Consider the following 23,062-nt stretch of genomic DNA (forward strand, 5'->3'; position numbering starts at 1 on the left):
AAACTGACAAAAGTAATAATAAATAAAAAAATACTGAAAATTAACTAATGAAAATCCGACATTGCTTTTGATTTGTGGTTCAACAGAATCATTTTAAAAAACAAACTAATGAAACTGGCCTGGACAAAAATGATGGTACCCTTAACTTAATATTTTGTTGCACAACCTTTTGATGCAATCACTGCAATCAAGCGATTTCTGTAACTCTCAATGAGACTTCTGCACCTGTCGACAGGTATGTTGGCCCACTCCTCGTGAGCAAACTGCTCCAGCTGTCTCAGGTTTGAAGGGTGCATTCTCCGAATGCATGTTTCAGCTCCTTCCACAGATGTTCAATAGGATTTAGATCAGGGCTCATAGAAGGCCACTTCAGAATAGTCCAATGTTTTGTTCTTAGCCATTCTTGGGTGTTTTTAGCTGTGTTTTGGGTCATTATCCTGTTGGAGGACCCATGACCTGCAACTGAGACCAAGCTTTCTGACACTGGGCAGCACATTTCGCTCCAGAATGCCTTGATAGTCTTGAGATTTCATTGCACCCTGCACAGATTCAAGACACCCTGTGCCAGATGCAGCAAAGCAGCCCCATAACATAACGAGCCTCCTCCATGTTTCACAGTGTTCTTTTCTTTGTATGCTTCATTTTTGCGTCTGTGAACATAGAGCTGATGTGACTTGCCAAAAAGCTCCAGTTTTGTCTCATCTGTCCAAAGGACATTCTCCCAGAAGCTTTGTGGCTTGTCAATATGCATTTTGGCAAATTCCAGTCTAACTTTTTTATGATTTGGTGTCCTCCTCGGTCGTCTTCCATTAAGTCCACTTTGGCTCAAACAGCGACAGATGGGGCGATCTGACACTGATGTACCTTGACCTTGGAGTAATCTCTTTGGAAGTTGTTCTGGGCGCTTTGGTTACCATTCGTATTATCCGTCTCTTCAATTTGTCATCAATTTTCCTCTTGCGGCCACGTCCAGGGAGGTTGGCTACAGTCCCGTGGACCTTAAACTTCTGAATAATATGTGCAGCTGTAGTCACAGGAACATCAAGCTGCTTGGAGATGGTCTTATAGCCTTTACCTTTAACATGAAGGTCTATAATGTTCTTTCTAATCTCCTGAGACAACTCTCTCCTTAGCTTTCTGTGGTCCATGTTCAGTGTGGTACACACCATGATACCAAACAGCACAGTGACTTCTTTTGACCCTTTAAATAGGCAGACTGACTGATTAAAAGTTTGAAGACACCTGTGATGCTATTTACAGGACACACCTTAGTTTAATATGTCCCTATGGTCAAATTATTTTACATCTTTTCTAGGGGTACCATCATTTTTGTCCAGGCCAGTTTCATTAGTTTGTTTTTTAAAATGATTCTGTTGAACCAAAATTCAAAAGCAATGTCTGATTTTCATTAGTTCATTTTCAGTACATTTTTATTTATTATTACTTTTGTCAGTTTCAAGTTATTTCAGTGATCATTGTGGGTTTTTCTTTCTTTAACGGAAGGGTACCAACAATTTTGCCTACGTGTGTATGTATATATTTATTATTGGAAATCAATGAACAACACAAAACAATGACAGATATTGTCCAGAAACCCTCACAGGTACTGCATTTAGCATAAAACAATATGCTCCAATCATAACATGGCAAACTGCAGCCCAACAGGCAACAACAGCTGTCAGTGTGTCAGTGTGCTGACTTGACTATGACTTGCCCCAAACTGCATGTGATTATCATAAAGTGGGCATGTCTGTAAAGTGGGTACCCATAGAACCCATTTTAATTCACTGATCTGGAGGTCAGAGGTCAAGGGACCCCTTTGGAAATGGACCTGACAGTTTTTCCTCAACAACATTTAGTATAAGTTTGGAGCGTTATTTAACCTCCTTCATGACCAGCTAGTCTGACATGGTTGGTACCGATGTATTCATCAGGTTCTATAGTTTACTATCATACCAATAGTAGTAGTAGTAGTAGTAGTAGTAGCAGTAGTAGTAGTAGTAGTAGTAGTCTGACATGGTTGGTACCGATGGATTCATCAGGTTCTATAGTTTACTATGATACCAGTAGTAGTAGTAGTAGTAGTAGTAGTAGTAGTCTGACATGGTTGGTACCGATGGATTCATCAGGTTCTATAGTTTACTATGATACCAGTAGTAGTAGTAGTAGTAGTAGTAGTAGTAGTAGTCTGACATGGTTGGTACCGATGGATTCATCAGGTTCTATAGTTTACTATGATACCAGTAGTAGTAGTAGTAGTAGTAGTAGTAGTAGTAGTCTGACATGGTTGGTACCAATGGATTCATTAGGTTTTATAGTTTACTAACTCTAACTCTTAACTCTAGCTTTAAAACTGAGCCGCTACAACATCCGAAAGATCGTTTGCGTTAATGAGTTAAACGTGGCGTTATTATGACGTTAACTTTGAGCGCACTAATTTTGATATTTTTTGCAATTTGATGTGTTTTTTAATGACAATCTTCAGGATTTGTCTTCATGTCAGTTCATTTCAATGTCATTTTTTTTATTTCGCTGACCGTCTTTTGTCATTGACGTGGTTTTCAGTTTTACCTTTCTGACGCTGTTTTGGCATGGAGGGGAGGGGTCAAAGAGAAAGTGATTTTCATATAATCTGCATACTAAAACTGAAGTTATACCTTCCATGTCCGCAAGTATGTGAGAGTCCGTTTGACGTAATGTTCATCATCAGAGGATGTATGCGTAGGCTGGGTGTGGAGTTTGTTTGTTGTGCGGTGGCGTAGCAATCTGCTGCACATGTGTGGAACTTTTCCTCCAAGCGGACAGTGTAATGGTCTGTGTCCACAACCTTTGTCCTTTCTACGCTTCTATCCAATGCATTCTGGTAGCGTAGCGGCGCATGCGAGAGTCGGACTGTCATGTTTGCCACTCTTCATTTATATAAAGTTGAGGTCTTGGCTACTTTATGTAAATCAGGGCCATCTGACGCGACTCGCCGCCTCTGGAAAGTCCCTAAAAACTTGAAACTAAGCGTTGTCAATCTAAGATAAAAACAGATTCAGTAATTGAATGCCGACATTTACTGTCCCAGCTCCGTAATAATCTGATAACTGATATGAAAACAGACACCAACACCAATGATTTCAAAATAATAACTTAATAACGACAAGAGAAGCAAACGGCAAGAGGCAGAAATATGTTTGGACTGAGTTGATAGTGGAGGCAAACCTCGAGTCAATGAAGAGGCAGCACGAGGCTTTACAACCTCGCAGCAGAAGCATACTTCTCCTCTCAGCCGAGACCGGTGAAGAGCCAACCAGCTCCGGCTGAGATGTGAGGGGGACTAAAAGATCTGAGATATACGGAGCTTCTAGTCCCTGAAGAGCCTTAAAAACAAACCGTAAGACCCTGAAATCACTTCTCTGCACAGGAGGCCAGAGAGGCCAGCTCAGAGTGATGTGCTCTCTATTGTCTGGTGCCAGTCGGAGGCCTCGACGGTAAAGACTAGCTAAAACCTCCCGCGGCTACAGGCGCCGAGGTGGCAGGGAATTAGCGGGACGATCAGACTTAACTGCTGGTATGTTCCGACTCAGTTTTTCAGTCAGAGAGTTGTCTTGTTCTGTTGCTGTTCTGCAGGGGAAGGATTTGATTGTGAACTAACCAAACATTAGTGACTGACACATCCAGCTGCTTTGACGGTGACGTAGAGCTTTCCCCGACCAGTTAGAGGATTTTCTGCCCAGCAGCACTTCATTTCTGTTTATACCTGTAATCTTGGAGGAATCCTAAAAACTATAATATAATAATATCCTGCAATGACAGCATGAAGTAAAATGTTCCCTTTTCCTGTGCCTCTGGTTGATCCTGAGCCACTGGCCGCCCTGTAATGCTGTGAATAGAGATTCACTCACATCCCAGCTTGTATCCAATGCATAAATACCTCCACATATGAACAGATATGGCCATATCTAATTAGTTACTGTAGGTCTTTAACCCTCAGAGACCCAAAATAGACCCGTTTTTGTCTTTTTTAGGGGGGTCCTGGGGGAGGGTCTTCAGGGGGAGATAGCAGGTCAACAGTAGACGTCACATAGAAGTGGTGTACAGCATCTAAAAGCTGGAACCTGACTAATTAAAATAAATAGTGAAAGCGTATAAGGGTTTAGAACATTATGATAGAAGTATGTATATGATGTCCATCCCCATGCTCTATTATGTCTCATACATCATTGCAGTAATTTGTGGGTTGATATCATTTGTTCCACAGATTTGGTGCTAAATTTAACAATTTTTTTACCACTGAAGAATTGATCAAAATGATCAATAACCCCTCCAAAATACCACATTAAGACTCCAAGACCTTGAGGAACACCTAGAAAAAGCCATGCTGTGATTTGGGATCAAAAACTTTTGACATTTGGAGATTTCTGCATTTTTCAGTGATTGGATGGCGAGCACTTGTGTTGTGTAAACTGCTCAGAAACCCCCTTATTGTCAATGTAGCTAGGAAAGCCATCCATCCTCTGAATGCTCTAGGTCTCTAGTCTGATCCATCCATCCTCTGAATGCTCTAGGTCTCTAGTCTGATCCATCCATCCTCTGAATGCTCTAGGTCTCTAGTTTGATCCATCCATCCTCTGAATGCTCTAGGTCTCTAGTCTGATCCATCCATCCTCTGAATGCTCTAGGTCTCTAGTTTGATCCATCCATCCTCTGAATGTTCTAGGTCTCTAGTCTGATCCATCCATCCTCTGAATGCTCTAGGTCTCTAGTCTGATCCATCCATCCTCTGAATGCTCTAGGTCTCTAGTTTGATCCATCCATCCTCTGAATGCTCTAGGTCTCTAGTCTGATCCATCCATCCTCTGAATGCTCTAGGTCTCTAGTTTGATCCATCCATCCTCTGAATGCTCTAGGTCTCTAGTCTGATCCATCCATCCTCTCAATGCTCTAGGTCTCTAGTCTGATCCATCCATCCTCTTAATGTTCTAGGTCTCTAGTCTGATCCATCCATCCTCTGAATGCTCTAGGTCTCTAGTCTGATCCATCCATCCTCTGAATGCTCTAGGTCTCTAGTCTGATCCATCCATCCTCTGAATGCTCTAGGTCTCTAGTTAGATCCATCCATCCTCTGAATGCTCTAGGTCTCTAGTCTGATCCATCCATCCTCTCAATGCTCTAGGTCTCTAGTTTGATCCATCCATCCTCTGAATGCTCTAGGTCTCTAGTCTGATCCATCCATCCTCTGAATGCTCTAGGTCTCTAGTTTGATCCATCCATCCTCTGAATGCTCTAGGTCTCTAGTTTGTGGCTGTAAAGTTTCATGAGGCTGTGATTATCCTAGAGGTCACCACAGGTCATTTTATACAGTGAGGTCAATGAAATGGCTCCTATGGGGACTAACATTATCTCCTGGGTACCAATAAAAAACCTTTTCATTCACATATTTGGAGGTCAGAGGTCAAGGGACCCCTATGAAAATGGCCATGACAGTTTTTCCTCGCTAAAATTTGGTGTAAGTTTGGAGCGTTATTAACCTCCCTCGCAACAAGCTAGTATGACAGGGTTGTTAGTTTCGTGATATCTGAACCTTCAGTAGCTCTAAAACTGAACCTGCTGCAGCCTCTGAAAGACAGTGACGTTGGTTGGGATCACCCGTGATCCTGTGGGTCTCAGGGGGTTAAGTATGACCTGAATATAAATTATCTATGCTGAGAGGAGCATGCGTACAGTTTAGAGATGTGACGGTGAGGACATTTTCCCACCGGTTAACAAACTTGTGACATCACCGGTGTTACCCGTTACACCGGACATTTTAAAGAAAAGATGACGCTCAATGTGTGCAGAGCGCTGACCCTGATCCTTACCGTCGGGTGGCGGTGTGTCAGATCTCTCCCGTCCAGCTTTCTCTGTGAGGCCACAGGTTTCCGTTGCCGCAGCTCTGCCGTGCACACGGGCTGTGACCGCTCCGTCCTCCTCATGGTGATTACCTCATTAACGTTAAAGTTCCCTCATAGCATTACAAATATTACCAAATAGACGCGTTTGCTTTCACTTCGGCAGAAAATCCTCCGCCACCGTCTGTCTGTCAACTCTCTCTCTCTGTGTGTGAAATGTGACTCCTGCTGCTCTGAGCTGAGACTCCGTACGGAGCAGACACTTTCACTGTCAGTCTGTAGCGTCCGTCATCTGACTATCTGTTGATAACACACAGCTGATACGCCAAAAGGAACTAAATGGGTTTTATTACTGTAAAAAAACAAACCAACGGTGGGGGGGCTGGGTACGTAATGTAATCGGTGTGTCTGACCACCGTGTAACACCGGTACCACCGGCTACCGGGGCAAGGATATTGTGGTTTTGCTCATGTTTACCATCTCTTTCAGTTCATGCATGTAGATGCTAATGTCCAGACACAGAGAGAACATAGAGTAATTTCAGGACAGCCTGTCTTCATTCACAATCATCAGCACAACGTCCAAAATCAAAACCATTGTTACAGCATCACTAATGAAGGACAGATTACAGGAATGAAGGGATGGCAGAGGAGGAGGAGAGGAGGGAAGGAGTGCATGGAGGAAAGGAGAGGAAGAGCTGATTTGTTTAAGGAAGAGGATGAGGAGAGGAGACGGGAGGGGATTAAAACGATGGGCTCTCATTACTAATGAAGGGCAGATGACAGCGGGGCATCATGGCGTGGCACCGCGGCCGTCCTAGAACTGAGGAGGTCTGATGTAAACAGCTCATCACTCTGGCCTCTGATGCCACACGTAAACAACTAAATATCATTCAGAGCAACGTGTGAGAAGCAATCTGGGCCGACCTCCAGCGTGGAATTAACTCTTCACTGCTACACCGGCGGCTACGATGTCATGCAAGCAGCTGGCTGCGAATCAAAACGTTGTCAGTTTGAAATGTCGGTGGGTGGAAACTGGGAACTCCACTGTGATGTGCCTCTGAGCAGGGCATTACCACCACACTACTCTAAAGGGCAACCAGTAGTTCAACATGATGGATGTGAGCTAATATGCACGACGAGTGAAAGCACCATCTGTATTTTCTTTATCTGGGTAATAATGTGTGTACAGCGTCCGTCCACCTGGTTCACATAGAAGCAGAGAGGAAGGAAGCCAAATGAGGGAAGGAAACCATAACTCTTTCTGAATCTTTGCTGTTTATCCCAACGTTACTTTCGGAGTTCACCCCAGTAGGAAAGTTGTCATGGCGTGGTATGTGGAGTAAAAACGGCGCAGAAACAGGCTCGGTTTACGTGATAAAGACTGTGATGTTGTTCTGGAGGAAGTCAGGGTGGACGGTCGGGTCAAACAGCATGTTGACTTCTTTTCACCATTATCCAAATCTAACAGTTCTTTATAGACACAACTAGAGATGTATACAGTGATCAACCGCTTATATGGATCAAACAGCTCAAAACATAATCATTGCCATACAACCAGTATTTTAAGTGCCACTACTCACCGTTGCAGTACCGGCACGTCTTCATTTGACTCCTTGGCATACCGGAGCTTCTCACAAGCTGCCGGTACTCTCCTCTGCCCTCTCATAACGGTGCGCCGGCAGGTTATTTACGCCACGCCTCATAACACCTCTTCCTAACTGGACGCGATGCGAACGAGCGAACATCAGATTATTTCAGTTTTTCCCAATAAAGATGTCCGAACCTGCTCCGTGCTTCAGCCAACAGGCTGAGTGAAGTGTCACTTGTTTGAAATAATGCTTGTCCTGTCTCTACTAATTAGGGGTGGGAAAGAAAAATCCATTCACCTACGAATCGCCATTCTTTTTTTTAAACAATTTTGAAGGAAGGAAGTTACCGCTTTTAGTGTTGTAGTCTGAGTAACGTGATGTCATATCCGTTCCGTATCCGTCAACCAAAACAAACCTCAGAAAGTATAAACCGTTGGAGGGTCAGCATGGATACGACTAGCACCCTCGGGCCGGCTGTCGCTCTCGTCTCCATCGTCAAATGAGCCGACGCTACAACTGTAGAGCACCCAGATACTGACATTTCTGTTCTCTGCATTCAAACGGCCCCGATGGAGCTGACCATGGATGGATAAAGAGAACGGAGCTGACGGGAGAGCTAGAGACCACCTTGGAGAAGTTAGAGGAAGTAGACAGGTGGGACTATGTCCGCTTTTCAAAATAAGGTGTTAACAAAGGGAACTGTATATACAAAATACATCTATGGAAATAAGATTAATGGATTATATCCCTGGTCCCTGGAAGTGGATGATTCAACTTGTCCCCTTCATGCACTCACCTCCATATATATATATATATATATATATAGAGAGAGAGAGAGAGAGACAAAAAGGTCAGAAGGGTTCGAGGTAAAGGTTTGGGGTTGGCTTCTTTTCTTTCTTTCTTCCTGCATTTATTTTTTCTCTCTGATGTCCAACCAACCTCCAAATCAACCTCAGAGCTGAATATTACACTAAATAATTCCACTTTTAAAGCGCAGCCAAAAATACTAAAGCTCTCTTCTCCATCGCCGAACATCAAAACCACATTTTCTATCGGGGCCTTACCCTGCTTTAATACCACGAGACAGATCGAGGAGATATATGGATGCGTTTTAACCTGGTGTATTGTGAAATATAAAAACATTTATTGTTTGAGTTTAGATCTAAAGTCCTGAGGCTTTTAAAATGACATCTAATCTGATCTATCTGTGTGTTCACATCAGAGAATGTGTGTAGAGACTTTCTCTCTTTCTGCAGCCAAAATTCCCCTCTGAAAGCAGCGATACATCACCGAGAATACTTCACTGACACTTCAGCAGAATCACTTCACATAATACTTCACAGTAATTATCCTGGAGCAGGATTTAGCCACCGTAAGCTTTTCTGCAATTGTGCACATTTTTCACAATCTTTTGATGACATATGAACAATGGATGGACGGAGTCAGAGGAAACGTAGGCAAACATGTAATCTAGTGATGTGAAACGTAAAGTAGGGACCAGCTATCTGAAGGCTCAGGTTCCAGTCTGATAGCCTCGGACACTTTCGTGGGTTGAAGGCCGATAAGGTGAACTTTGATCCAGTACAGCACAATGTGAGAACCTAGTTCACTTTCTGCCTCCAAAACACAGAAACTGTCTGTTAAAGGAGAGTCTCAACAATAACACACACATATATTTGAACTGAAATTCAATTTCAGTTTTGCTAAGAAATTAATTATGGCTGTTAATCGATTCAAATATTGAATCACGATTAGTTGCATGATTGTCCATAGTTAATCACGATTAATCCCAAATGAATCTCACGTGTTTTATCTGTTCTAAATGTATCTTAAAGGGAGATTTGTCAAGTATTTAATCTTCTTATCAACATGGGAGTGGACAAATATGCTGCTTTATGTAAATGTATGTATATATTTATCATTGTAAATCAATGAACAACACAAAACAATGACATATATTGTCCAGAAACCCTCACAGGTACTGCATTTAGCAAAAAACAATATGCTCAAATCAAAACATGGCAAACTGCAGCCCAACAGGCAACAACAGCTGTCAGTGTGTCAGTGTGCTGACTTGACTATGACTTACCTCAAACTGCGTGTGATTATCATAAAGTGGGCATGTCTGTAAAGGGGAGACTCGTGGGTACCCATAGAACCCATTTACATTCACTGATCTGGAGGTCAGAGGTCAAGGGACCCCTTTGGAAATGGACATAAAAGTTTTTCCTCGCCAACAATTAGTGTAAGTTTGGAGCGTTATTTAACCTACTTCATGACCAGCTAGTTTGACATGGTTGGTACCGATGGATTCATCAGGTTCTATAGTTTACTATGATACCAGTAGTAGTAGTACTAGTAGTAGTAGTAGTAGTAGTAGTAGTAGTAGTGGCAGTAGTAGTAGTAGTAGTAGTAGTAGTAGTAGTAGTAGTAGTAGTAGTAGTAGTAGAAGTAGTAGTCTGACATGGTTGGTACTGATGGATTCATCAGGTTCTATAGTTTACTATGATACCAGTAGTAGTAGTAGTAGTAGTAGTAGTAGTAGTAGTAGTAGTAGTAGTAGAAGTAGTAGTGGCAGTAGTAGTAGTAGTAGTAGTAGTAGTAGTAGTAGTAGTAGTAGTAGTAGTAGTAATAGTAGTAGTAGTAGTAGTAGTAGTAGTAGTCTGATATGGTTGGTACCGATGGATTCATCAGGTTCTATAGTTTACTATGATACCAGTAGTAGTAGTAGTAGTAGTAGTAGTAGTAGTAGTAGTAGTAGTCTGACATGGTTGGTACCGATGGATTCATCAGGTTCTAAAGTTTACTATGATACCAGTAGTAGTAGTAGTAGTAGTAGTAGTAGTAATAGTAGTAGTAGTAGTAGTAGTAGTAGTAGTAGTAGTAGTAGTAGTGGTATTCTGACATGGTTGGTACCGATGGATTCATCAGGTTCTATAGTTTACTATGATACCAGTAGTAGTAGTAGTAGTAGTAGTAGTAGTAGTAGCAGTAGTAGTAGTAGTACTATGGTTGGTACCGATGGATTCATCAGGTTTTATAGTTTACTGATACCAGGATCTTCACTCTAGCTTTACAACTGATTGACTGACTGAAGTAGCGGCTTTAAAACCAATTTGGATTAATTTGTTATTATCGCATTAACTTTGACAACCCTAAAATGAATATATATTGTTGGAGTGTGTAATTATTTAGGTGTATTTATTTTCTTACCATGACTCCTGTGTTAATAATGTCCAGCAGGGGGCGTGACTGATATCTGATTGGTTTCATCACTTTATTCTAATTAAACAGCCACATTGTCAGCTGTTGCTTTGTACCAAACAACGTGTTGATAAGAAGTGAAAGTCAATAGTTTGTTCCATGTCAACATCAGCGCCCAGCAGCAGAGCTACGCTTCCACCATTTTGAACAAAAAACGACTACCAGACACCAGTAAAATATATAGAGATATATAATATATATATATACAGTACATGTCATATGAGCGTGCAGGGCGGTGCGGTCCCGTGGGTCTGATGACCGTTCATTATGACGAGGAAAATAACTCTGGATTCAGCAGTTAGTTCATTGTACTACTTTTAGGACATCATGATTTAAATGAGGAATATTTAAGTGGGAAGTTGATTTCTGTCCTCTGATCTACAGGCGTCTCTTTAGACATCCATGGACACAGACTCATTGGCAGCGCCATCTAGAAGCTGTTATCAAAACAGCACCAGAGTTTCGTCTCTTTGCTTTTAGAATGTTCGGTGAAAGTTGCACCATGTACCAAAGGGATATATGGAGACAGATGTATATTTCTATTGTATGCAACATGTCTGCACTGCTATATAATTCTGAATGAAAGTGAGGTCAGGGCTTCTCACTCAGTCAGGCTTGTTGATGTGGACATGACAGCAGCGTTAATGTGCTTATTCTACACGATCTCTGGAGGTGAGGCTGTTTATAAATGATTCAATAAAGTATGCAGTCACTCAACTGGGACCAAATACAGATGTCCAACAAAATAAACTGTGGACTGAATCAACAATATTGGTACTTTTTACTGTTTTAACTTTGCTTTTCGTCCGTCAGAAAGAAGAAAGAATAAAAAAGGAGGACTTGGAAAGAAGAGGGAGAGAAAACGACAACGGCTGCTCGCCAACAACAACACTGCCGGCAACTCACCGAACGGAACAACGGACACACAGCCCACCATGACACCTGACGCCTGTTGGAATATCAGTCAGCTGACTTTATAATCTGACAACAGCCGTTATTAAAACACACTCCACAATCTGGTTTACTGGACATATCAGAGTGGACAATTCTCCCTTTAAGGTCCATTTTGAACAGATCAAAATGTGAGATTAATCCCGATTAACTATTGTAATCGATTGCAGCCCCAGTTGAGACACAAGTGAAATGGGTTCATTTGCATTTAAAGGGACGATTTGTAAGAATCAGAAATTGGTTGTAACAGCGACACCTGTGGCCGTTTAGTCAACGCACGCGCTACCTGAATGTGAGCAAGCATCCGTCAAAACAGTGAGGCGACACACGTCAGCTAAAAGCACAATATCACTCTATATTTCAGCTGTTTGGCAGTAATGTTAGCTGACCAGACGAAGGTCTTTCCATGAATCAATGCTGATCCTAGTTTGTCGAAATATTTAATAAAACAAATTCATAATATAGTATGTCGAAAAATTTCATGAAAAAAGTCATAGTACAGTTTGTCAGAAAATTGAGTGAAAAAAAAGTCATAGTATAGTATGTCAAAAAATGTAATGAAAAAAGTCATAGTATAGAATGTCGAAAAATTTCATAAAAAAGTCATAATATAGCATGTTGAGAAATTTCATGAAAAAAAGTCATAGTATTGTATGTTGAAATATTTCATGAAAAAAAAGTCATAGTATAGTATGTCAAAAACTTTTGTGAAAAAAGTCAGTTTATAATGTTGAAGAACTTCCTGAAAAAAAGTCACAGTACAGTATGTCGAAAAATTGTAGGAAAAAAAGTCACAGTACAGTATGTTGAAAAATTTTAGGAAAAAAAGTCATAGCATAGTATGTTGAAAAAATTGATAAAAAAAATTACAGTACAGTATGTCGAAAACTTTTGTAAAAAAACATTCATAGTATAACGTCGAAAGATTTCATGAAAAAAAGTCATACTATTGTATGTCAAAAAAATCCATGAAAAAAGGTAATAATATAGTATGTCGAAAAATGTCATGAAAAAAAGTCATGTCGAAGAACTTCCTGAAAAAGATTATAGTATAGTATGTCAAAAAAATTCATGAAAAAACTCATAGTAAAGTATGTCGATACATTTTGTGAAAATAATTCATAGTATAGCTTGTTGAAACATTTTAGGAAAAAAAGTCATAGTACAGTATGTCGAAAATTTTGTAAAACAAAATTCATAGTATAACTTGTCGAACAATGTCATGAAAGAAAGTTATAGTATTGTAAGTCAAAAAAGTTTATGGAAAAAATTCATAATATAATAGGTCGAAAAATGTCCTGAAAAAAAGTCATAGTATTGTATGTTGAAAAATGTCATTAAAAAAAAGTATTCTGTAGTATGTCGAAAAATTTCATGAAAAAAAGTCAGAATATAGGATGTTGAAAAATTTCATGAAAAAAATTCATCATATATTATGTTGAAAAATTTCATGAGAAAAAGTCCTAGTATAGTATGTTGAAAAAATTTGTGGAAAAAAAGTCATAATATAGTATGTCGAAAAAAGTCATGAAAAAAAGTCATGTCGAAGAACTTCCTGAAAAAAAATTATACTGTAATTTGTCGAAATATTTAATACAAAAAATTCATAATATTGTATGTCGAAAAATTTCATGAAAAAAAGTAATGTCGAAGAACTTCCTGAAAAAAAATTATAGTATAGTATGTAAAAACATTTCATGAAAAAACTCATAGTATAGTATGTCGATACATTTTGTGAAAATAATTCATAGTATAACTTGTCGAAAAATTTCATGAAAAATGACTTATACTGTAGTATGTAGTAATATTTAATGAAAAAAATTAAAAATATAGTATGTCGAAAGATTTGCCTAAAAAAAGCCATAGTATAGTTTATTGAAAAATGTCATTAAAAAAAGTCATTGTATAGTATGTTGAACAAATTCCTGAAAAAAAGTCATAGTACAGTTTGTCGAAACATTTTAGGAAAAAAAGTTACAGTATAGTAAGTCGAACCTTTTGTAAAAAAAATTCATGGTATAACTTGTTGGAAAATGTCATGAAAGAAAGTTAAAGTATTGTAAGTTGAAAAAAGTTCATGGAAAAAATTCATAAAAGAGTAGGTCAAAAAATTTCCTGAAAAAAAAGTCATAATATTGTATGTTGAAAAATGTAGTGAAAAAAAGTCATAGTATAGTATGTCGAAAAATTTCATTAAAAAAAAGTCATAGTACAGCATGTCGAAAAACTTCCTGAAAACAAGTCATAGTAGTTTTTAGAAAGATTTTAGGAAAAAAGGTCAAAGTATAGTATGTCGGAAAAAAAAGTTACAGTACAGTATGTCGAAAGATTTTGTGAAAATAATTCATAGTATAGCTTTTCGAAAAATTTCATTAAAAAAAGGTATACTGCAGTATGTCGAAAAATTTCATGAAAAAAATTCATCATATAGTACGTCGAAAATTTTGTGAAATAAAAGTCATATTATATTATGTCGAAAAACGTAGTAAAAAAAAGTCCTAGTATTGTATGTTGAAAAATGTAGTGAAACAAAAGTCATAGTATAGTTTGTCGAAAAATGTCATGAAAAAAAGTTATACTATTTTATGTCGAAATATTTCATGAAAAAAAGTTATAGCATTACATGTCGAAAGATTTCCTAAAAAAAAGTTATAGTATAGTATGTCGAAAAATTTAGTGAAACAAAAGTCATGGTATAATATGTCGAAAAATGTTGTGAAAAAAAATCATAGTATAGCATGTCAAAAAATGTAATGAAAAAAAGTCATACTGTAATGTGTCGAAAAATGTAATGAAAAAAGTCAAAGTATTGAATGTTGAACAATTTACTGAAAGAAAGTCGTAGTATAATATGTTGAAAAATTTAGTGAAAAAAAAATGATAGTATAGCATGTCAAACAATTTACTGAAAAAAAGTCATAGTATAATATGCTGAAAAATTTACTGAAAAAAAATCATAGTATAGCATGTCAAACACTTTAATGAAAAAAAGTCATAGTAAGGAATGTCGAACAATGTCATGAAAAAAGTCATAATATAGCATGATGAAAAATTTCATTAAAAAAGTCATAGTATAATATGTCGAAAAATTTTGTAAAATAATTCATAGTATAGCTTGTCGAATAATGTCATGAAAAAAAGTCATACTATTTTATGTCAAAAAAAATCATGAAAAAAAGTTATAGCATTACATGTCGTTAGATTTCCTAAAAAAAGTTATAGTATAGTATGTCATTGTATGGTATGTTGAAAAATGTAGTGAAACAAAAGTCATAGTATAGTATGTCGAACAATTTAGTGAAATAAAAGTCATAGAATAGTTTGTCGAAGAACTTCCTGAAAAAAAGTCACAGTACAGTATGTCGAAAAATTGTAGGAAAAAAAGTCACAGTACAGTATGTTGAAAAATTTTAGGAAAAAAAGTCATAGCATAGTATGTTGAAAAAATTGATAAAAAAAATTACAGTACAGTATGTCGAAAACTTTTGTAAAAAAACATTCATAGTATAACGTCGAAAGATTTCATGAAAAAAAGTCATACTATTGTATGTCAAAAAAATCCATGAAAAAAGGTAATAATATAGTATGTCGAAAAATGTCATGAAAAAAAGTCATGTCGAAGAACTTCCTGAAAAAGATTATAGTATAGTATGTCAAAAAAATTCATGAAAAAACTCATAGTAAAGTATGTCGATACATTTTGTGAAAATAATTCATAGTATAGCTTGTTGAAACATTTTAGGAAAAAAAGTCATAGTACAGTATGTCGAAAATTTTGTAAAACAAAATTCATAGTATAACTTGTCGAACAATGTCATGAAAGAAAGTTATAGTATTGTAAGTCAAAAAAGTTTATGGAAAAAATTCATAATATAATAGGTCGAAAAATGTCCTGAAAAAAAGTCATAGTATTGTATGTTGAAAAATGTCATTAAAAAAAAGTATTCTGTAGTATGTCGAAAAATTTCATGAAAAAAAGTCAGAATATAGGATGTTGAAAAATTTCATGAAAAAAATTCATCATATATTATGTTGAAAAATTTCATGAGAAAAAGTCCTAGTATAGTATGTTGAAAAAATTTGTGGAAAAAAAGTCATAATATAGTATGTCGAAAAAAGTCATGAAAAAAAGTCATGTCGAAGAACTTCCTGAAAAAAAATTATACTGTAATTTGTCGAAATATTTAATACAAAAAATTCATAATATTGTATGTCGAAAAATTTCATGAAAAAAAGTAATGTCGAAGAACTTCCTGAAAAAAAATTATAGTATAGTATGTAAAAACATTTCATGAAAAAACTCATAGTATAGTATGTCGATACATTTTGTGAAAATAATTCATAGTATAACTTGTCGAAAAATTTCATGAAAAATGACTTATACTGTAGTATGTAGTAATATTTAATGAAAAAAATTAAAAATATAGTATGTCGAAAGATTTGCCTAAAAAAAGCCATAGTATAGTTTGTTGAAAAATGTCATTAAAAAAAGTCATTGTATAGTATGTTGAACAAATTCCTGAAAAAAAGTCATAGTACAGTTTGTCGAAACATTTTAGGAAAAAAAGTTACAGTATAGTAAGTCGAACCTTTTGTAAAAAATATTCATGGTATAACTTGTTGGAAAATGTCATGAAAGAAAGTTAAAGTATTGTAAGTTGAAAAAAGTTCATGGAAAAAATTCATAAAAAAGTAGGTCAAAAAATTTCCTGAAAAAAAAGTCATAATATTGTATGTTGAAAAATGTAGTGAAAAAAAGTCATAGTACAGCATGTCGAAAAACTTCCTGAAAACAAGTCATAGTAGTTTTTAGAAAGATTTTAGGAAAAAAGGTCAAAGTATAGTATGTCGAAAAAAAAAGTTAGAGTACAGTATGTCGAAAGATTTTGTGAAAATAATTCATAGTATAGCTTTTCGAAAAATTTCATTAAAAAAAGGTATACTGCAGTATGTCGAAAAATTTCATGAAAAAAATTCATCATATAGTACGTCGAAAATTTTGTGAAATAAAAGTCATATTATATTATGTCGAAAAACGTAGTAAAAAAAAGTCCTAGTATTGTATGTTGAAAAATGTAGTGAAACAAAAGTCATAGTATAGTTTGTCGAAAAATGTCATGAAAAAAAGTTATACTATTTTATGTCGAAATATTTCATGAAAAAAAGTTATAGCATTACATGTCGAAATATTTCCTAAAAAAAAGTTATAGTATAGTATGTTGAAAAATTTAGTGAAACAAAAGTCATGGTATAATATGTCGAAAAATGTTGTGAAAAAAAATCATAGTATAGCATGTCAAAAAATTTAATGAAAAAAAAGTCATACTGTAATGTGTCGAAAAATGTAATGAAAAAAGTCAAAGTATTGAATGTTGAACAATTTACTGAAAGAAAGTCGTAGTATAATATGTTGAAAAATTTAGTGAAAAAAAAATGATAGTATAGCATGTCAAACAATTTACTGAAAAAAAGTCATAGTATAATATGCTGAAAAATTTACTGAAAAAAAATCATAGTATAGCATGTCAAACACTTTAATGAAAAAAAGTCATAGTAAGGAATGTCGAACAATGTCATGAAAAAAGTCATAATATAGCATGATGAAAAATTTCATTAAAAAAGTCATAGTATAATATGTCGAAAAATTTTGTAAAATAATTCATAGTATAGCTTGTCGAATAATGTCATGAAAAAAAGTCATACTATTTTATGTCAAAAAAAATCATGAAAAAAAGTTATAGCATTACATGTCGTTAGATTTCCTAAAAAAAGTTATAGTATAGTATGTCATAGTATGGTATGTTGAAAAATGTAGTGAAACAAAAGTCATAGTATAGTATGTCGAAAAATTTAGTGAAATAAAAGTCATAGAATAGTTTGTCGAAGAATTTCGTGAAAAAAAGTTATGGTATTGTATGTCGAAGAACTTTCTGAAAAAACGTAATGTCGAAAAACTTCCTGAAAAAAAGTCATTGTACAGTATGTCAAAAATCTTTATGAAAAAAAGTTATAGTACAGTATGTCGAAAAATTCTGTAAAAAAAAAAACAATCATAGTATAGCTTGTTGAAGAATTCAATGGAAAAAAGTCATAACATAACATGTCAAAAAATTTCCTGATAAAAAGTCATAGTATGGTAAATTGAAAAATTTCCTGGATAAAAGTCACAGTACAGTATGTCGAAAAAATGTTATGAAAAAAAAGTTACAGTACAGAAAAAAAATTCATAGTATAGCTTGTCAAAAAATGTCATGAAAAAAAGTCATACTATTTTTATGTCAAAAAATTTCATGAAAAAGAGTGGAAGCATTACATGTCGAAAGATTTCCTAAAAAAAGTTATAGTATAGTATGTTGAAAAATTTTGTGAAACAAAAGTCATAGTATGGTTGAAAAATGTAGTGAAACAAAAGTCATAGTATAATATGCTGAAAAATTTAGTGAAAAAAAATCATAGTATAGCATGTCGAAAAATGTCCTGATAAAAAGTCATAGTATGGTAAATTGAAAAATTTCCTGGAAAAAAGTCACAGTATAGTATGTCGAAAATATTTTATGAAAAAAAGTTACAGTACAGTATGTCGAAAGATTTTGTGAATATAATTCATAGTATAACTTGTCGAAAAATTTCATGAATAAAAAGTATACTGTAGTGTGTCGAAAAATTTCATGAAAAAAAAATCAGAATATAGTATGTCAATAAACGTAATGAAAAAAAGTCATAGTATAGAATGTCGAAGAATTTCATGAAAAAATAGATAATATAGCATGTTGAAAAATGTTATGAAAAAAAGTCATATTATAGTATGTCGAAAAACTTAGTGGAAAAAAGTCATAGTATAGCATGTCAAAAAATTTAAAGAAAAAAAGTCAGGAGGGGGGAAACGGGGAACCATCCAAGCTGTGTACAGTAAGGATGGGACACTGTTGACCTCAACTGAGGAGGTAATCGGGCGGTGGAAGGAGCACTTTAAGGAACTCCTGAATCCGACTAATACGCCCTCTATTATTGAGGCAGAGCTGGAAGCTTATGGGGGACCATCATCAATTCCCTGGTGGAAGTCACTGAGTAGTCAAACAACTCGACAGTGTTAGCCCCGGGATTGAAGAGACCCATCCAGAAATGCTGAAGGCTTTGGGTGTGAAGAGGCTGTCTTGGATGACACGTCTCTTCAACATTGCGTGGAGGTCGGTGACAGTGCCTAAGGAGTGGCCGACCGGGGTGGTGGTTCCCCTGTTCAAAAAGGGGGACCAGAGAGTGTGTGCCAATTACAGAGGTATCACACTACTCAGCCTGGTAAAGTCTACTCCAAGGTGCTGGAAAGGAGGGTTCGGCCGATAGTCGAACCTCGGATTGAAGAGGAACAATGCGGATTCCGTGCAGGCCATGGAACAACAGACCAGCTCTTCACTCTCGCAAGGATCCTGGATAGTATGCCTATCTAGTCTACATGTGTTTTGTGGACTTGGAGAAGACGTATGACCGGGTCCCCCGGGAGATACTGTGGGGGGTGCTGCAGGAGTATGGGCTGAGGGGGGCACTTCTAGGGCCATCCGATGTTCGCCCAAATGGAGAGCTGTGCATGGGTTTTGGGCAGTAAGTCGGACTCGTTTCCGGAGGGGGTTGGCCTCCACCAGGGCTGCGCTTTGTCACCAATCCTGTTCGTGATATTCATGGACAGGATATCGAGGCGTAGTCGGGGGGAGGAGAGTTTGCAGTTCTGAGTGTGCTGAGGATCTCATCGCTGCTTTTTTGCAGATGATGTGGTCCTGTTGGCATCATCGGTCTGTGACCTCCAGCACTCACTGGATCGGTTCGCAGCCTAGTGTGAATCGGCTGGGATGAGGATCAGCACCTCTAAATCTGAGGCCATGGTGCTCAGCAGGAAACCGATGGATTGCCTACTCCTTTGATCTACTGGTCAATCTTCGTTCCTACTCTCACTTATGGTAATGAGGGCTGGGTCAAGACCGAAATGGGTTTTCTCAGGAGGGAGACTGACGTCTCCCTTAGAGATAAGGTGAGAAGCTCAGTCATCCGTGAGGAACTCAGAGTAGAGCTGCTGTTTTTTTGCGTTGAAAGGAGCCAGCTAAGGTGATTCGGGCATCCATTAAGGATGCCCCCTGGGCGCCTCCCTAGGGAGGTGTTCCAGGCACGAACAGCTGGGAGGAGGCCACAGGGAAGACCCAGGACTAGGTGGAGAGATTATATCTCCACACTGGCCTGGGAACGCCTCGGGATCCCCCAGTCAGAGCTGGTTAATGTGGCCCGAGAAAGGGAAGTTTGGGGTACCCTGCTGGAGCTGTTGTTTCGGCAAAACAATAATATGACTCATTTTCATGACATTTTTTGACATACTATACTATGAATCTTTTTAAGGAAATTTTTCAACATACAATAAAGCATGACTTTTGAATGAAATTTTTCGAAATACTATACTTTTTTTAGGCCATTTTTCAACATTCTATACTATGACCTCTTTCCATGACATTTTTCGACATACTATACAGAATGACTTTTTTTCACTAAATTTTAGGACATATTGTGCTATGACTTTTTTTTAGGAAGTTCTTCGACATGATTTTTTTTCAGGAAGTTCTTCGACATACTATACTATGACTTTTTTTCACTCAATTTTTCAACATGCCATACTGTGACTTTTTCTCATAAACATTACCATGAAAGCCATATCCGTCCTTGTTCTCTCCTACATGTGCTAACATATGTGGTACATGGGCCTGTACGTAATTTGTTCGCAATGGTTTGCGCGAAGCATCACACAGGTCTCATAAACACTTGTAGACAGGTGCATGACATGCCAACAAACCAGGAGAAAGAACAGCTCGATAAAACATGACCATCTATCGCCACAATCGGGACCTTTTGTAAATATACAGATCGATTTTGTACATATGTCAAATTCATAAGGTTTCAAATAATTGTTGGTGATCACCGATCAGTTCTCAAAGTGGACTGAGGCTTTTGCAACAAGGAAAGAGGACGCAAGAACGGTCGTGAAGTGTCTTCTAAAAGATGTCATCCCAAGATTTAGGGTGCCAATGGGAATAAAGAGCGACCGGGGTCCATGTTTTGTGTCAAAGATAACACAGGGTCTCGCAGCAGTCTTAGGGTTCACAAGGCAGATACATGTTCCCTACCATGCACAGAGCTCAGGACAAGTTGAGAGAATGAACTCCAGAATCAAGGAGAAGTTGACCAAAACAATGATGACAACAGGTCTGAAATGGCCTGACGCACTGCCAATTGTGTTGTACTCCATTCGCAGTACACCAAGTGCTATGACAGGGCTACACCCACACAAGGTGCTCATAGGAAGAGCAATGTCAACAGGGTCAATTCCCCCGTTGACACCGCATAAAACTTCACTGCTTTGGACTGAGGAATCCCTGGTTGATTATGTTAAAGCACTAACCGAAGTTTTAAGAAGGTACCTCTTACAAGTGGCAGAACAGCTCCCAAAACCCTCAGAGGAGCCAATTCACCCTTTTCAAAGTTGGTGATAAAAATACTAATTAAGTCCTTGGACAAGGTGTGCTCTCTGTTTGTCTCCTAGGTGGAAAGGCCCATAGGTGCTGCTGGTGACCAAAACAGTGGTGAAGGTCAAGGGCAGAACGGAATGGGTCCATGCTACGAGGTGCAGAGCAGCACCCCCTGCAGCAGTAGAGGTCATGCAGGGGGATAGTAAGTGACAGGTCTAGTCTAGGTAAAGTAAAGTTATCATCCAAGATGGCGCTAATGTCGTATCTTCTGTGGTGATGCAGTTGAAGATGTTTGAAGAGAAACTCCGCCGACACTGTCTTAGTTGTATAACAAATTTATTACAATAAGTTCAGTATCGTAGACAAGTAACATGTTACTTGGAGAGCCTCCAGCCGAATAATGAAAAAACTCTCTCGAACGTATACAGACAGCTCCTTAAATACCGAGCTTGTTTAAACACTTAGTTTCCACATATGGTTTTAGGAGAGGGACAAAGAAACACCTCTTTTACGAAGCCACCATATGTCTCTTCAACTCTGACCCAGGACTCCCAGGACCCTGCTGACCTAGCATTAGGTATATGTTTACCTTGACCAGATGTCTTTTCAACTCTGACCCAGGACTCCCAGGACCCTGCTGACCTAGCATTTGGTATATGTTTACCTTGACCAGCTCTAAATCAGGAAGGCCCAAACAACAACTAACATTCCAATATACTCTCCTAATACAAACCATCTATATAAATATGCTGCATCTAACAGCAGACACCTCACTAACTACGGCTGCCTCGGCGAGTTGGTGCGCTCTGTTTTTCTTGTTTTTTTGTGTTTCTTTAGTTTTTTGTGAAAGTTCACGGATTGTTTTCTCTAGAGAAGACATTCTGAACCTCAGGGAATCCCCCCCATCAGATATTTTTCCCACATTTTTGGCTCCTTCAGCGGATTTAATGCACATTTTACTGGGAGCTGTGGCCCTCGGCCGAGCCATTAAGCGCAGGAGGGGAAAGCGCTCTGGAGCGCTGGTTCGCTTCAGACAGAGAGGACTAAAAACTCCGCTGCCCGTGATATTCCTCTCCAACGTGCGCTCACTGTGCAACAAAGTGGACGAGTTGCTGCTGATGGTGAGAAACAACAGAGACTTTTCCCTCTCTTCAGTCTTGTGTTTTACTGAGTCGTGGTTGTGTGGAACTATACCGGACTCTGCGCTGCAGCTTCCCGGCTTCCAGCTGTTCCGAGCCGACCGCAACCCGGAGTTATCACACAAGTCAAAAGGAGGGGGAATATGTTTCTACAATAATGACGGCTGGTGTAAGGACGTGACAGTGCTTCTGCGGACATGTTCTCCGGATCTGGAATCCTTTTTTATCAATTGCAAACCATTTTATTCCCCCCGTGAATTCTCCTCCTTCATTCTGGTCGGTGTTTACATCCCACCGCAGGCTGACGTGGAGCTCGCGCAGCGGCAGCTTGCCGACCAGATACGGGAGGTGGAGAGGAACAACCCGGACTCTCTTGTTATCGTTCTTGGGGACTTTAACAAGGGGAACGTATCACAAGAACTCCCAAAATACAAACAGTTTATTAAATGTCCGACCAGAGAGGAGAACACGCTGGACAAGTGCTACTGCAACATCAGAGACGCATATCACGCCGTTCCCCGCGCTGCGCTGGGAAACTCCGACCACGTCTTGGTCCACCTCATCCCCTCTTACAGGCAGAGGTTCAAACTGGCTAGACCGGTTGTGAGGACGACTAAAAGTGGAGCAGCGAGGCGATGGAGGATCTGCGGGAGTGCCTGGACTGCACGGACTGGGAGATGTTTAGGACCGCCACTGACAGTCTGGAAGAATACACAGAGGCTGTGACGTCGTATATCAGCT

General features: G+C 38.3%; 1 protein-coding gene and 1 long non-coding RNA gene across 2 annotated transcripts in view; one reads left to right on the plus strand and one right to left on the minus strand.

Annotated features, from left to right (window-relative positions):
* Positions 1-11,923, plus strand: part of rspo4 (R-spondin 4) — a 66,037-nt gene extending 54,114 nt beyond the window's left edge. Inside the window, exon 5 of the mRNA XM_074650382.1 lies at positions 11,545-11,923. Within this exon, the coding sequence (XP_074506483.1) occupies positions 11,545-11,711 (167 nt within the window). The 3' untranslated portion in view covers positions 11,712-11,923. The remainder of the gene's footprint in view (positions 1-11,544) is intronic.
* LOC141776032 (uncharacterized) overlaps positions 1-23,062 on the minus strand; it is a 118,745-nt gene that overhangs the window by 58,589 nt on the left and 37,094 nt on the right. The gene's annotated exons all lie outside the window — the stretch shown is intronic.

Source organism: Sebastes fasciatus, chromosome 1 (genome assembly GCF_043250625.1).
Source record: "Sebastes fasciatus isolate fSebFas1 chromosome 1, fSebFas1.pri, whole genome shotgun sequence".
NCBI lineage: Eukaryota > Metazoa > Chordata > Actinopteri > Perciformes > Sebastidae > Sebastes > Sebastes fasciatus.